Source organism: Choloepus didactylus, chromosome 21 (genome assembly GCF_015220235.1).
Source record: "Choloepus didactylus isolate mChoDid1 chromosome 21, mChoDid1.pri, whole genome shotgun sequence".
Lineage (NCBI taxonomy): Eukaryota > Metazoa > Chordata > Mammalia > Pilosa > Megalonychidae > Choloepus > Choloepus didactylus.
In genome coordinates this window covers 3,720,118-3,733,243 of record NC_051327.1, presented here as the reverse complement: position 1 = coordinate 3,733,243, position 13,126 = coordinate 3,720,118, and the positions used below count along the sequence as shown (strand labels likewise).

Genomic DNA, 13,126 nt, shown 5'->3' with positions numbered 1-13,126 from the left:
GCTCTAAAATATGATTATGCAATGAGGTTTTTTATTTAATTTAGATTTCCACAGAGACTGACAAAGGGCCACCCACAAGTCTCTTGCCTAAACCCCCAAAGCATGAAGCACCCCTCACAATTGAGTTCCCAAACTTGGACAAGACTTCTACAGAATGGCTAAAGATCAATGGTCTGAAAGGTAAAGTCCCCAAGACGGCAAAACCTAGGACAAAAGCACAAACCTGTTGGGGCTTTGCTGACAGTACCTCAAACCCCACTATTTTTACAGCCAAGAAGTTAAGCCTTTATCAGGTTCTGGCACCCAATGCATTCTCTCCTGTGGAGGAATTCGTGCCTATTCTCCAGAAAACGGTATCATCAACCGTCCATCAGGTAATTCTAATTCAAATACAGAATTTTCTCCAGTCCTCTGGAGGAGGGGTTCCTTCGTGGCATTTCCTGTCTTCTTAAATGTTCGGACAATGAGAATTAAAGGCAGAGCCCCAGGACTGTGGGGCCTGGTGGCCTGGAGTGGGGCTTTGCCAGTCAGGACTCTAGAATGCTCATCAAATCTACTGTAACTGCTGTTTTTGAAAGATCTGAAAATAAAACTTCAGAGATAGGGCAAGAGGGAGTAAATTGGGAACCATGATCACCTTCTCCATCATTTTCCTTCACCTCATGTAAATAGAAGAAACTCACTCTCTTTGTATCCTCACTGTCTCTTGTAGAGGCTTCTACATATAGCTCCTACAATGTGCTTGTGCATGAATTTGTTGCATGTCTAAATCCTCACAAAAGTATGAGCTCTTTAAGAGGAAAAACTCTTTCTTCTCCAACTCTGTGTCTCCAATTTAAAGTAAGTAGGCAGTCAGTGAGTGTGTACTGGATGTGTGCATGGGTGGGTAGATGGACAGAAGGATGGAAAGAAAGATGAAAAGAAAGATGGATGGATGGGTGAAAATGTTGATGAATGAATGAAAATGTAAATAAATGGATAGATAATAGAAAAGTAAATAGATGGAAGGATGGAAGCTAAAATAGAAAGATGGGAGAATAGAGGAAAAGGATGGAGAAATAGAAGGAAGAGATAGATGAATGGAAAGATGAGTTAGAAGATGGAATAATGAAAGGAAAGAGGGATAGAGTGAGGGAAGTAGATAGTTGTAGCAATGGATGGATGAATGGCCAGGTGGATGGAGTGACAGAAAGATGGACATGATGGCTTGGTGGATGATGAAAGAACAGTTTAAGAACCCATAGTCAGTATGTTTTAAGGTCTCTGACGCTGCCATTACCAAAATCCCCCAACCATATCTTCTAATAAGGACTCTGATGTTCAGAAGAGCCTCCCAGGAGGGCAGTCTGGCTTGCTTCCAGGCATGGTCCATTCAATGGGCCACTCTCCTGAAGACCCTCTGCTGCCAGATCCAGACAAGGCAATGACCTGGTGGGGTAATCTCACCAGAAATGTGCTCAGAGCCCATTTCCCTCTCATGCATCTGATTCAGAGAGTCTAGTGCCCAGTTCAACTTAAAATCCCTTCTCCATATCTGCTTCTGTTCACCTCCTCCATTCCTGCCATGCCTGAGTGAAGAAGGCGATGGTACAATTTGAGTGGCACGACGGGACCGTGAAGAATGTTCATGTGGATCTGCCCTTCCTCTCTGAGTACCAGGTCAGTGATAGACCCAGTCAGTAGAATATGGGGTGCAGGAAGCGGGAATGGGAAGAAGGTACCATGGGATGTGGAGATACCAAGTCACTGACTGGAATCTCGCTCGTAAACAGACACTGTGTTCTTCATTCAACAGGAGCCTCTGGAACTTTCTCCACCCTCCTCCCCAGGCACAAATGTTTCTAGTCCTTTGGGCCAAACTCTAATTCCTCCCCCATTGAGGCAGTGGAATGCTTTAACTGTCTCTTCTTGGCCTTGTGGCAGACTCGCCCACAATTTAGTAAAGTGTTTATACAGCCTGGGTGCCCACGGACCTGACACACCATTCCCAGAAGCCAATCGGGGAATGCCCCTTACCCTGTAGACCCCTTCATTGGCCATCCTTTGATCACTCATTGTGCATGGGCCTTGAGTTTGCAGAAACAGCTTAGCAGAGCTATGCGGATGTATGAGAGGCGGATCGAGTGGCTCTCTCTGGCCAGCAGAAGAATCTGGGGCACCGTCTGTGAGAAAAGGTACCTCCCCCCAAGCAGTACCCTTCTCCTTCATGGGTCTGGTGTGTGACACAGCACTTATCCATCTCAAGAATTTCCTGTTAGTAGCATCAGAAGCCATCAGTTAGATTAGGGATTAACAATCACTCACCAGAACCCCTTGGAGAAGGAAGAAGTCACCAACATCATCATCATCATCAATAACATCGTCATGTCACTCAGTATTCTTTCCATTAAAAAGTGACAGAAACTAAATGCAAATTGGCTTAAGCATAACAAGGACTTCTGGTTGAGGTAACTGAAAATTCTAGGACAGATTTGACAGCTGCCTTCAGGCATGGCTGGATCCAGGGGTTCATACATGTAAGGAATCTATTCTCTCTCTTTATCTCTCAGCTCTGCTTGCTTCTCTCTAGTGGCTTTGTTTCCAAGCAGACTTTCCTATCCAGGTGGCAAGATAGTGACCTGAAGCTCCAGACTTATTTTCTACCAGTTTAGTGCCCCCAGGGCTTGGGCTAAGGGCCCATCTGTGAACCATTCACTCTGCTGAGGGTGGTGCAATGTTCTGATTGTCCAGGGTCAAGTGTCCACCTCTGAAGCTGGGGTGGGGTCAGCTCCACCCCACTCCCATGGACTGATACAGATAGAGGTGTTTCCAAAGGAAAACCAGGATGCTGGTGTCAGAAGAGGTAATAGATGCTGAGCCTGGAGAGACCAGAGATACATTAGTCATTGTTATCTTTCCTTACCTTATTTGATGATGTACCATTTACAAAGTACTTTCACGTAGGTTATATCATTTAATTCTCAAAATAACCCTATGAAGAGTATTATTATAGTTTATAGTAGAAGAAACCAAGGATCAGAGAGGTTTTGTGACTTGCCTAGTGCCACACAGTTAGTAGAAAGTGGGGCTTGAACCCAGATCTTCTGACCCTAAATCCAGTGGATTTCCTTTTGCTCTCCATAGCTCCCTCAAAATGAGATTGGGGACGTAATATAAGATTTGAAATAGTAAAAGAAGGGGAAGGCAGAATGGAGCTAGAGATCTTAAACTGGGGGAGAGAGGAAATAAAAAGACACAATAATTTCTCAAGAGGCTCAGATACACCTTATTCCCTGTCTTACTTGCTCACTTTGTGCCAGTTTTCCCTACAATGATGCCAACCTATAATAATATTGAAACTTAGTGCTTTGAAACAAGGAAATGTATGAAAAATCATTATACGGATACCCTGCCTCCACCATCTGAGACTTCATTCCATTACAGAACCCCCTGGGAGATAATGTTCCATGATCCCCTTAGGCTACCATTGCAAACCCACCTCTGTTGACCTCGAACCACAAAGATTTTGGCCAGCTGTGAATTTGGCATGCAAAATTCCCCTGGAAAAAGCTTTAAATAGTAAAATGGAACAAAATAAACATTATCTGAGAGATTCCGTTCTCTTCTTAAAGCTTGTGTTTCTTTTTAGAGTGGTTATACTGCTGGATATCTCTGTGACCAATTCCATGTACATTATTCATATCCAACACTCCCTGCGACTACTGCTCGAGGAGCAATTGTCCAACAAGGACCACTTCAACGTCATCGCGTAAGCTTCCCACAGCTCACGGCGGGCAGGGGAGGGAGGGCGTGTTAGGGTGCTGTCGCCCTGCCCAGGCCTCTGACAGGTGGCTGGGAGATATTAAGAGCACCCGGCACTCTAGGATGGCCATCGGTTTATCTGATTTGGGTGCTCTTGTTTGGGTCATTGAATAATTAAATGGTTGCAGGACAGTCCCACTGGGGCGAAGGTGATAAGTGTCCCCAAAATACACTGCTTGATCAGTCAGGGTAAAGTAACCCAGCCCATTGCCCCGTTTGGCTTCCAAGCTGAAAAACACAAGAAGAAAACGGTGAGTCACCAGGCACGTCCTACTCTTAGTCCCCAGCTCCGTTCTAGCAAGCCATAATATTCCACATCTTTAGGATTCCAGTTCTAAATTTAAATTATAGACATAGAAAAACACACATATACATTTTAAAAATTGCATACCATTTTAACTAATTAGGGAAGAAAGAGAGAAAAGGAATCCACTTGAAGGGTAATTTTTGTACAAATTCACATCCAATAGGGCAAGTTCTATACTTATTAAGTCAAAGGTTAATGTTAGATAATTTTTCTATACCACAACCTAATCTTCCCCTAATAAATTCTGCAGAAACATTCTTAGAGAAACACTTTGGAGAACACTTTCATTCATTTATTCACTTATTCAGTCATTTAGCAAATTTTTGTTGAAAGTCAGCCTTTTATTGAACGCTGCATGAGGCTTTGGGGTTACAGAAGTGAATATACACAAGGCACTTATGGCCTTGCAGTGAGAGACAGGCATGTAAAGAAATAATATTTATTTCTATATAACGGCACTGAAATATGTTTCTGAATGTAGTTAAAAGGGGAAGTGTTAGTTTGTATATATGGTAATAGAATAAACATTTTTAAAAACACAGGGCCATAGTTTGCTGATCCCTGAATTATGCCATCCAACAACCACCACAATAACAATAAGTAGCAGCAAATTCAACAATTATGACATACGCTACCACTATCATTACAGCTGTTTATTTGAGATCTTATTGAGTGCTAACTATTGTGTTAGGTACCTTACATTTACCATTTCATTTCATCCTTACAACAACATCACTACAAGCTTAGTATTATTATCATCTCCATTTTTCATATGATCTCCAGATTGAGGAACTTGCCCAACCTCACGCGCAATAAGTGGTAGAGCTGGGGTTTGACTCAACATCCATACTCTCAAGCACTAGCTATGTTTCCTCCCTACCTCCAGAAATGTAGGAGCACATCTCACTCATGCTTGAATCATGCCTGGGTTAGACTCTGAAGATGCTCAGTAGAGCAGAAGGTATAGTTCCTTCTAAACTCCCTAACTTCCTAGGCAGGGTAAATTACACTCTGCTGAATACACAAAAATGCTACTAGTAAGTATAATCAGTCATCACCCTGGGTACTTATATAAAGGATTGCTCCTGATCTGAGAAGATAGAATCATGAGCATCTGTCCTATCATTTCCTTGGCTCACCTTCATGCTCAGAGAATGTAGCTAACTCTAAGTTCTTCCTAAAAGAAAGGGAAATTGCAGCAACTCTATATCCTTCATGCCAGTAGGTAATGTGTGCAAATAAAAAGAAAGATGTGCTATAAAGTGTTTTCTGAGGAAATAGGTAGGAGGCAGGATATAGTGAGTGATCGAAGGCAGGATCAGTCCATTCTGCCTGGGTAGAGTGAAATCAGGAAATGTTCGTAGAGGAAGCTTCCCTTTAGCGGAGTTTTGACAGATGAGTAGCTGTCTGCCTAGCACGTGGAATGCTGGGGGAGCGTGGGAAGAAAGGGCATTCCAGGTAGGGGGAGCAGCATGAGCAGAGACACAGAGGTGTGAGGTACTAGGGAACTTTTGGGACCATCAGTTTTGTTCAGTATGGGTAATGGGTTAGAGGTGGGGGGAAGATTGTGCATGACCAAAAAAAAAAAAAAAAAAACTCATGATGAAGGATGTTTATATGCCATGCTCAGAAGATTCCTATACTATAGCACATACAGGCATTGAAGGTTTTCAAGCAAGGTAATGTTATGATCAGGTTTGCATCTTCAAGTGCTCAAGCAATGATGTGAATGATGAATTAAGGGGTGTAATACTGGAGGGAAGGAGACCAGTGAGGGGCCTGCTGCACTAGTGGTGAGTGGGTTTGAACCAAGGCAATGGGAATGGAAAGAAACGACTGTGCAAAGTACTGAGGAGTCGGAACGTATGGAATGTAGTCACTGTTGGCCGTAGGGGTGAGGGGATGGTGAAGTGATGGGGGATGAAGATATCCCAGGTAGAGCAGTTCTTTGGAGGAGATGATGGTTTGAAACATGTAGACTTTGAGATTCTCAAGAGCTTGGGGATTCTCCAGAGGAGATGTCCTGTTGGGAGCACCAGTGAAGGGTCATAGGCAGGAAATATGAATATTAGAGCCATCAGCATTTTTGATTATATGGCTAAAAACATGGGAGTGCATGAGTTGCACCTTTAGAGCATTGAAAGGGGGAGAGAAGATGAGCAAAGACGGAGCTTGGGAGACACAAACCTTTGGAGAGTGGACAGAAGAAGGGAACCATCAAAGGAACACCAGAAAGGAGCAGCCAGGGAGTAAGAGGAAAACCAGGAGAGAGCAGTGCGGGAAGCCAAGGGGAGGAGGATTTTAGGAAGACAGAGTCAGATCCTGCAGAAGCAGAGAAGGAAGGGGAGGAGTGAAGGACTCCATTGAGTTTAGCGATGGAGAACACTGATACGAGAACAAAGAGATATAATTTTTTTGCACTTCAGGTTGGCAAATACTTAAAAGATTGATAATGCCCAGTGCTGGGGATGATGTGAGGAAAAATTGCTCATGGGAACTGTTGGTGGGAGTGTAATTTGATATAGCCCTCTGTATTAAAAAATTTTTAGGTGTATATTCTTTATTCCTTCAATTAAGCCTTAATGAATTATTTCAAGGAAATACTAACACAAGTGTGCAAAGATAAGTGCACAGGAATTTCAATGTAGACAAATAATAGCAGATAAGCTTGGAAACAAATCGTAAGCCATCAAGAAGGAATTGGTAAAATAATCCTTACAGTGGGATGCTATGCAACCATTTAAAAGAATGAGGGAAATTTATGTGAGTCGATGTAGAAAAATGTCCTCTATCAGTCCAAGTGAATGGAAACAAGCAGGTTGTGAATAGTAGACATTGTATAATTCCATTTCTCAAAATATATATTTACATTCAGTTTTTTTTTTTTTTTTCATCTGAGAGGCCATAGAGCAACTAGTTAAAAAATTTATTCTGGGGGATAAAATTAGAAGGATTTTTTTTTATTTTATTAGAATGATTTATATGGTTGGAATTGATATCAAACTATAAAAGAGATATTTCACTCATTGGAGGGGGAAAAAAGAGGTCACTGTTAATATTTGCCAGAGGACTCCTAGGGTGGAAGTTTGGCTGCAGTAGGTTGAGGAGTGAGTGGAAGATGAAGAAGTGGTGGTACACTGTTTTTCCAGGGAGCTTGTCCATAAAGGGAACAGAGGAGAGAGAGAGGGAGGGAGAGTGCGAGAGGAAACAGAAGGAGGAGGGGACGAAGGAGGAGGAGGAGGAGAGGAAGAAGAGAAGGAAGTGGGGAGAGAACACGGAGTGGAAGGTGGAAGTTATTGTTAAGTGTGGAGAGGCTTAGACATGTAGAAGGGCAATGGGGTAGAGGGAAGTGGACACAAGTTGGGAGTGTGCGTGTGTGCGTGTGTGCGTGTGTGTGTGCATATCCTATGGTGCAAGATCTCAGAAGAGACTGGCGATGCGGGGTCAGGAGCCCAGGTGGGGAAATGAACCTGGAACCAGAGAGAGAACACAATTTCCTCAATAAAGGGGAGAGATCCTCTTCTCGAGTCTCTAAACTTCCACCTCATAGGGAAAATGAGACACAATAATATTAAAATAAAAAACAATAGTACAAACAAAGAGTGAAATTGTGCTATGAGTGGAACCACAGCAAGGGAAGTTTAAAAAGGACGTAATTGCTGGCTCCTTGGGGAGCCAAAGCTGGTCCTGTCACTCGGGGTCTCGGCTGAGAGCCCCAGCTCTGCCCTCCTGAAGGATACGCCAGGACACTACGCCACCCCCAGCAAGGGAATCTCGTGGCTTGGCCCAGGCCAGTGACACCCTTGCATTTTGGAGGTGTAATCAGAATGTCGCCCCTCTAAAAACCTGGGGAGCCCAAAAAGCTGGACCACCGAGGACACATACCTCCTGCCTAAGGACAAGCCCTCTTTCCTTCCTTCACAGGTTTGGAGACACAATCGAAAGTTGGAGGCCTGAGATGGTTCCCGTGAGCCACCACAATTTACAAAGCGCCTGGCGGTAGGTGGTGGGCAGTGACTGCTGTGCCTGAGGACAGCCTTGTCTCTAGCTCCCCCGCACCCCTCTCCCGTGCAGGCAGCGGCTCTGCAGGGCCCTGCCTCCCTATCCCCCCAACAACACACACGAGCCTGCTCTCCCTCCAGGGCCTTGCAGATGGAGAACTCAGCGTCGCCTTCCCCTGCCTCCCCAGGTGGGCCCTGAACCTGCGGTGCCGGGGCAGCAGGAACGTCCTCGGTGCCCTGCGGAAGGCTCTGGAAGTGGACTTCAAGGACAAAGACAAACACCAGTCACAGGGCATCTACCTCTTTACTGGGGGCGTCCCCGACCAGGACATGGTGGGTAGGCAACGTCCTTGCTGACCCCATAGCTGCCCCCAGGTCGTGTCTCCAGCGTGATTTTCTAAACCAACGCTTCTCAAACTTTCCTATGCAGGCGAATCCCACCTGGGGATCTTGTTAAAATGCAGATTCTGGTTCAGTAGGTCTGGGGCGGGGCTAATAACTTTCCAGGTGATGTCGAGGCTGCTGATCCCCAAACACATTTGGGGTACCCAGGCCCTGGAGTCCAGCTCCCAGGGCCATGCCCTGTTAAGTTGCTGAAATTGTGACCCATGCTCACTCATCTCCATCCTCAGTGCCAAGTCCTAGACTGAACACACAGTGAGCCTTCTAGAAAGATAATTAGGCAGAACTGACCCGAGAGCCCAGAGCTCTCCCAGAGCAGCTCCCAGAACTCTCAGCTCTGGGCCCCTCCTGCCCTCTCTCCCTCGCAGTCCCTGATCAGCGCCTATCTGGCCGAGGCCTGTGCGGGCTGCGACCTCCAGCTCCACGTGTGCCTCTTCTACGTGGGCGAGCCAGAGATGGATGCCACACCCCCTGCCTGCTACGCCAGCCGGGCCGACACAGCCGCCGCCTACAGGGAGGCCGCCAGGGCTGCCCGCGGCCGCTTCCACTGGTTTGGAGACACAGGTGCGTGAGCGTCGCTGGCTCTTCCACCTCTTTCCTTCTAGACAGCTGTCGTGGGACCAGTGTAGCTCCCTGATGCCATAGATGGAGTCCATAAAAGCAGTATTTGAAAATCACCTTAAAAATTGTAAAACCACTTTAAAATATTTTAGGAAGTCAGTGCTGGATGGGGCTCAGTGTTTCCCAGAGGGTGGCATGTTCACAATAGGTGGTCCATGAGATAGTTGTAGGTGGACATCGAGCAACCCGTTTGCACCTGAGAGTTACAGGCTCGTTTTAACGTTTCTTAGGAAAGCATTGGCTTCCCATTGTCAGGATGACATAAATTTTCTTTTTTAAGTATACTTTTAAATAAAAATTGAATTGATTAAAAATGTATAGGTCAATAATGGCTTAGGTGGTGCACAGATAAGACAAAAATCAGGACAGTGGTGTGGAAGTGGCTGAGGATTGGGACACACTCATGCATTCCAGCCTCCCTGATTTCTAGATGAAGAAATGGCTCCTGGGGACATGACCCACCTACGGGCACATGGTTAGTGGCAGAAGCTGGGCTAGAACTCTGGGACACTTTCTGCGGCCCTTTCTTTCCATGAAAAGTGCTGGACATGTACACTGAAGTCGGTGTTATTGGCGATTATTTCTAGTAATAGCAACCCCTTACATAACAGCTATTATATGCCAGGCAGGTTCTTAGCATGTCACATGGATTGTGATTCATTCCTTACAAAAGTCCTAAGAAGTGGGTATTATTCTGATCCCATTTTACAGATGGGAAAGTTGAGACATGAGAGCTTAAGTATCTTAACCAGGAGGTAAACCAAGACAGGCTAGCTTCAGAGGCTGTGTTCTTAGACATTACACTCTATTCCCTCTCAGATAAATCATCAGTATTCACTACAGACATTAGCTATTTTAAATAGTCCCAAAGTGGGGCTTTTCATTCATGAGGAAGCAGGACCTATGCTCCTTAGCCCCGGCTTTGTGGTAACAGCTCTTGGCCAGGAGCCCTGGCACTGGGTCCCAGGGCCAACCCCACTGTTGGTAACCTCGCCGTGCCTGCCATCGCCTCCACCTGATGGTGTGGGATGGGCAACGGCCAGCTCAGCCCATGGAGCACCAACTCTCCCCTCAGGCTCGGGTCACCCCCACATGCCCACGCAGGTGGGGGACCCTGGTGGACCACGCGCCTTCCCCACACCCCAGGACGTGGTGCTTTGTTTCCAGGCATTTACGAGAGTGATGACATCAGTGCTGTGGTGTCTGAGATCGAAAAGGCTGTCAGCTACTCCCAAAAGGTACGTCCAGTGTCTGGATCCCCTGACACCCGTGGCTCCAAGGGAACACTGGTGGATCCTCTAAGTCGCTGTTTTGGTCAGGGTGCTGTAGCTCCTAGCCCCCTTTGAGCTTCCCGGACTCACTAAGTGCATCCCTGAACCCATTCCCATGCCAGAGCCTTTGACTGCTGCTTCCTCTGCCTGTGGTTCCCATCCCACACCCCACATGGATACTCTTTGTTATTGAGGTCTCACAAAAATGTCACCTCCTCAGAAAGGGGAGGTGAGCAGAACACGGTGAGAGACAGGCGGGCAGGAACCAGATTAGAGAGGAGGGAAGGGACTAGAGATGAGGCGATGCACATGAGAACATTGAAGGAAGGAGAACTGACCCAACTCGGGGCCGACTGAATGTGTGGGGTGAGGCAGAAGAAGAAGTCCACAGCAGCTCCTCGCTGCGGGGCTGGGCAGACGGTGGTGGATTGACCAAGACAGAGAAAACGGGTGGCTGGGGGTGGGTGCGTGCAGCGAGGCAGTAGGACCGAGTGAGGTTGTGGAGCTGGTGAGCTGACAGGGCAGGAGCCCCATAGGCAGGGGGATTTGTAGGTTGGGAAAAGGATCTGGGCTGAGATAGCGATCGGGGCATTTCGGGCCATGGGCGGGGGAAGGGGGTACAAAGAGCCTGTAGTGGCGAGGCCCTCAGTTGAGGCAAGAGAGGAGCCTGTGAAGGAGACACATCCTGCCTCCCACTTGTTTTATTTTTTGTTTGTTTTAAATAATATACTAAGTTTCTGTTTTTTTATTGTGGCCAACTACACATAACATAAAATTTACCATTTCAACCATTTTTAAGTGCACAATTCCGTGGCACTTGGTACATTCACGAGGCTGCGGAAACACGTCCCCTGCCTGGTCCCAGTTGGCCCCACATTTTCATTTCCACCACCTGCAGGGATGATTCATCTTCCCAATAGGTTGTGAGCTCTAGGGAGTGGGGACGGGGCTGGCCCAGATCTCTGTGTTCTTTTTCCTCCACTTGGGATCCCCTAGATGTGCCTCTCTGGGACTTTCAAACGCCCTTGTCAGACTCACTGACAAGGCGCTGATGGGCGATAACGGATTAAACCGCTCCTCATAGGGTGCTTATTTACATTTTAATAATGTTTTCTAGTGCTTTGGATGAGAATAATTACTAGAGGACATTTCAGGCCACTGGGAAATGTGTAGGCAGAAGGACTCAAGTATTCCACCACGGCTCTGCTAGCACCCAGGGTCGGCCGGGGTGGTGAGCAAGCTGATAGGCGTCCATGGACGCTGGGCACACAGCCTTATGGTGCAAACCCACTAGTTGTGTGGCCTTGGACAAGTCCCTCAAGCTCACAGAGCTTGGGTTTCATCCTCTGTGAAATGGGGATGAAAATGGCCCCTGCTCGCCTAGTGAGCATGAGGGTTTGAGAGCACCAGGCCTCAATTAGCCCGAGGCCTGGGTGGTCCCAGACCCTACACACACACACACACACACACACACACACAAACACACATGGTTATTCTTATTCATAGGCAGGGCCCACAGTGCCCTCGGCCCCAGGCGGCACTTTAGGAGGCGAAAGGGGAGTCCAGGGGATGCTGGAGGCCCCTGCCATGTGTCTGTGTGTGTGTGTGTCTCTCTGTCTGTCTGTCTGTCTGTCAGGTGCTTAAAGGCACTGGGCAGCCAGGCGGTGCTGGTAACCCTCCCAATCTCATTGCAGTGTGCCTTACTAGTGTCCTCCCTAAAGAACCAGTCGAGAAAAGAACCGGAAAGCACAGCCCCCATGAAAGAAAAGCCAAAGACACAAAGAAGCCAGCCCAAGACACTCTGTCCTCCCAAGCCCACGGCCGCCTCAGTGGCCAGAATGGTTTGACTTTCCCCGCTGAAAACACACAGACGCTTTTGTTTCCACCCGGTCTCCTGGTCTTTCCTGATCCTCAAATGGCCTGTGAGGGTGGGGGGCAGGGTCTTCCAGGGGAACAGGGGAAGAGGCCCCCCTGGGGTACCTGCTCCTCAGCTCTGGGGGTCTCCCTGTTCTGTCCCCACCCCCAGCACATTTTGGCCCGGCCTGGCTACCCCAGCTTTGTTCCCCAGCCCAGTGCTAAGGACGCCAGGGAGTTGACAGCCACCTCGCGGTCACTGGGGGTGGGTGTAGCAGGAGGGCTTATCCCGGAGGGTCGCTCAGGGTGTCTTGTCCGCTCTTGCTATTTTTGCTCCCTGCTGGGAGCAAGGGCTGGGGCGGGCCTGTGCATGCTGGGGGCTTACTCCCATACACAGCCTCAGCAACCAGAAGGGGCCTCGAGAGGGGTGGCTATGGGAAGACCCCAAGAGGGGCAATGCAGTCTGGGAGACCCTCAGCATTTCACTAATGAACAGGCCCTGGTGAGCAGAGCAGATTTCCTGACTGAGGAAATCCATGCCAGACAGTGAGTGGCTTAGTCCCTGGGGATTCTGAGCACACAGGAACTGCTCTCATTCGAAGAACTCCACAGGTTTTCAGGACCCAGCCCAGACTCACCACCCTCTCCTGCCTTCCCAAGCAGCTGTCTGTGTGGTGAAACCCAGAATCCCCGGGCCTGCCTCCTGGGTCTCAGTGGTTCCTGAGCTGATTCAGCATCAGGAGGCTTAGGCCTCTGACAGAGCCTTCCGGAAACAGGGCCGGGGGTTTCCTGGGTGGCAGCCCCCAAGCTTTTTCACAGCGGCTCCTCCAGAGGTCTCCTCACCTGGCCCAGGGCCCTGGGTGACTGTG

The 13,126-nt window shown here is 47.8% G+C and overlaps 1 protein-coding gene across 4 annotated transcripts in view; it reads left to right on the top strand.

Moving 5' to 3' along the window:
* Nucleotides 1-13,126, top strand: part of VWA3A (von Willebrand factor A domain containing 3A) — a 50,757-nt gene that overhangs the window by 25,152 nt on the left and 12,479 nt on the right. For 3 of the 4 annotated variants that reach the window (XM_037814997.1, XM_037814999.1, XM_037814998.1), the window contains exons 13-22: nt 45-180; nt 271-374; nt 1,579-1,659; nt 2,080-2,174; nt 3,629-3,748; nt 8,033-8,107; nt 8,298-8,442; nt 8,880-9,075; nt 10,300-10,370; nt 12,098-12,244. In XM_037814997.1, the coding sequence (XP_037670925.1) occupies nt 45-180; nt 271-374; nt 1,579-1,659; nt 2,080-2,174; nt 3,629-3,748; nt 8,033-8,107; nt 8,298-8,442; nt 8,880-9,075; nt 10,300-10,370; nt 12,098-12,244 (1,170 nt within the window). The remainder of the gene's footprint in view (nt 1-44; nt 181-270; nt 375-1,578; nt 1,660-2,079; nt 2,175-3,628; nt 3,749-8,032; nt 8,108-8,297; nt 8,443-8,879; nt 9,076-10,299; nt 10,371-12,097; nt 12,245-13,126) is intronic. The other variant, XM_037815000.1, reaches the window with a different exon arrangement.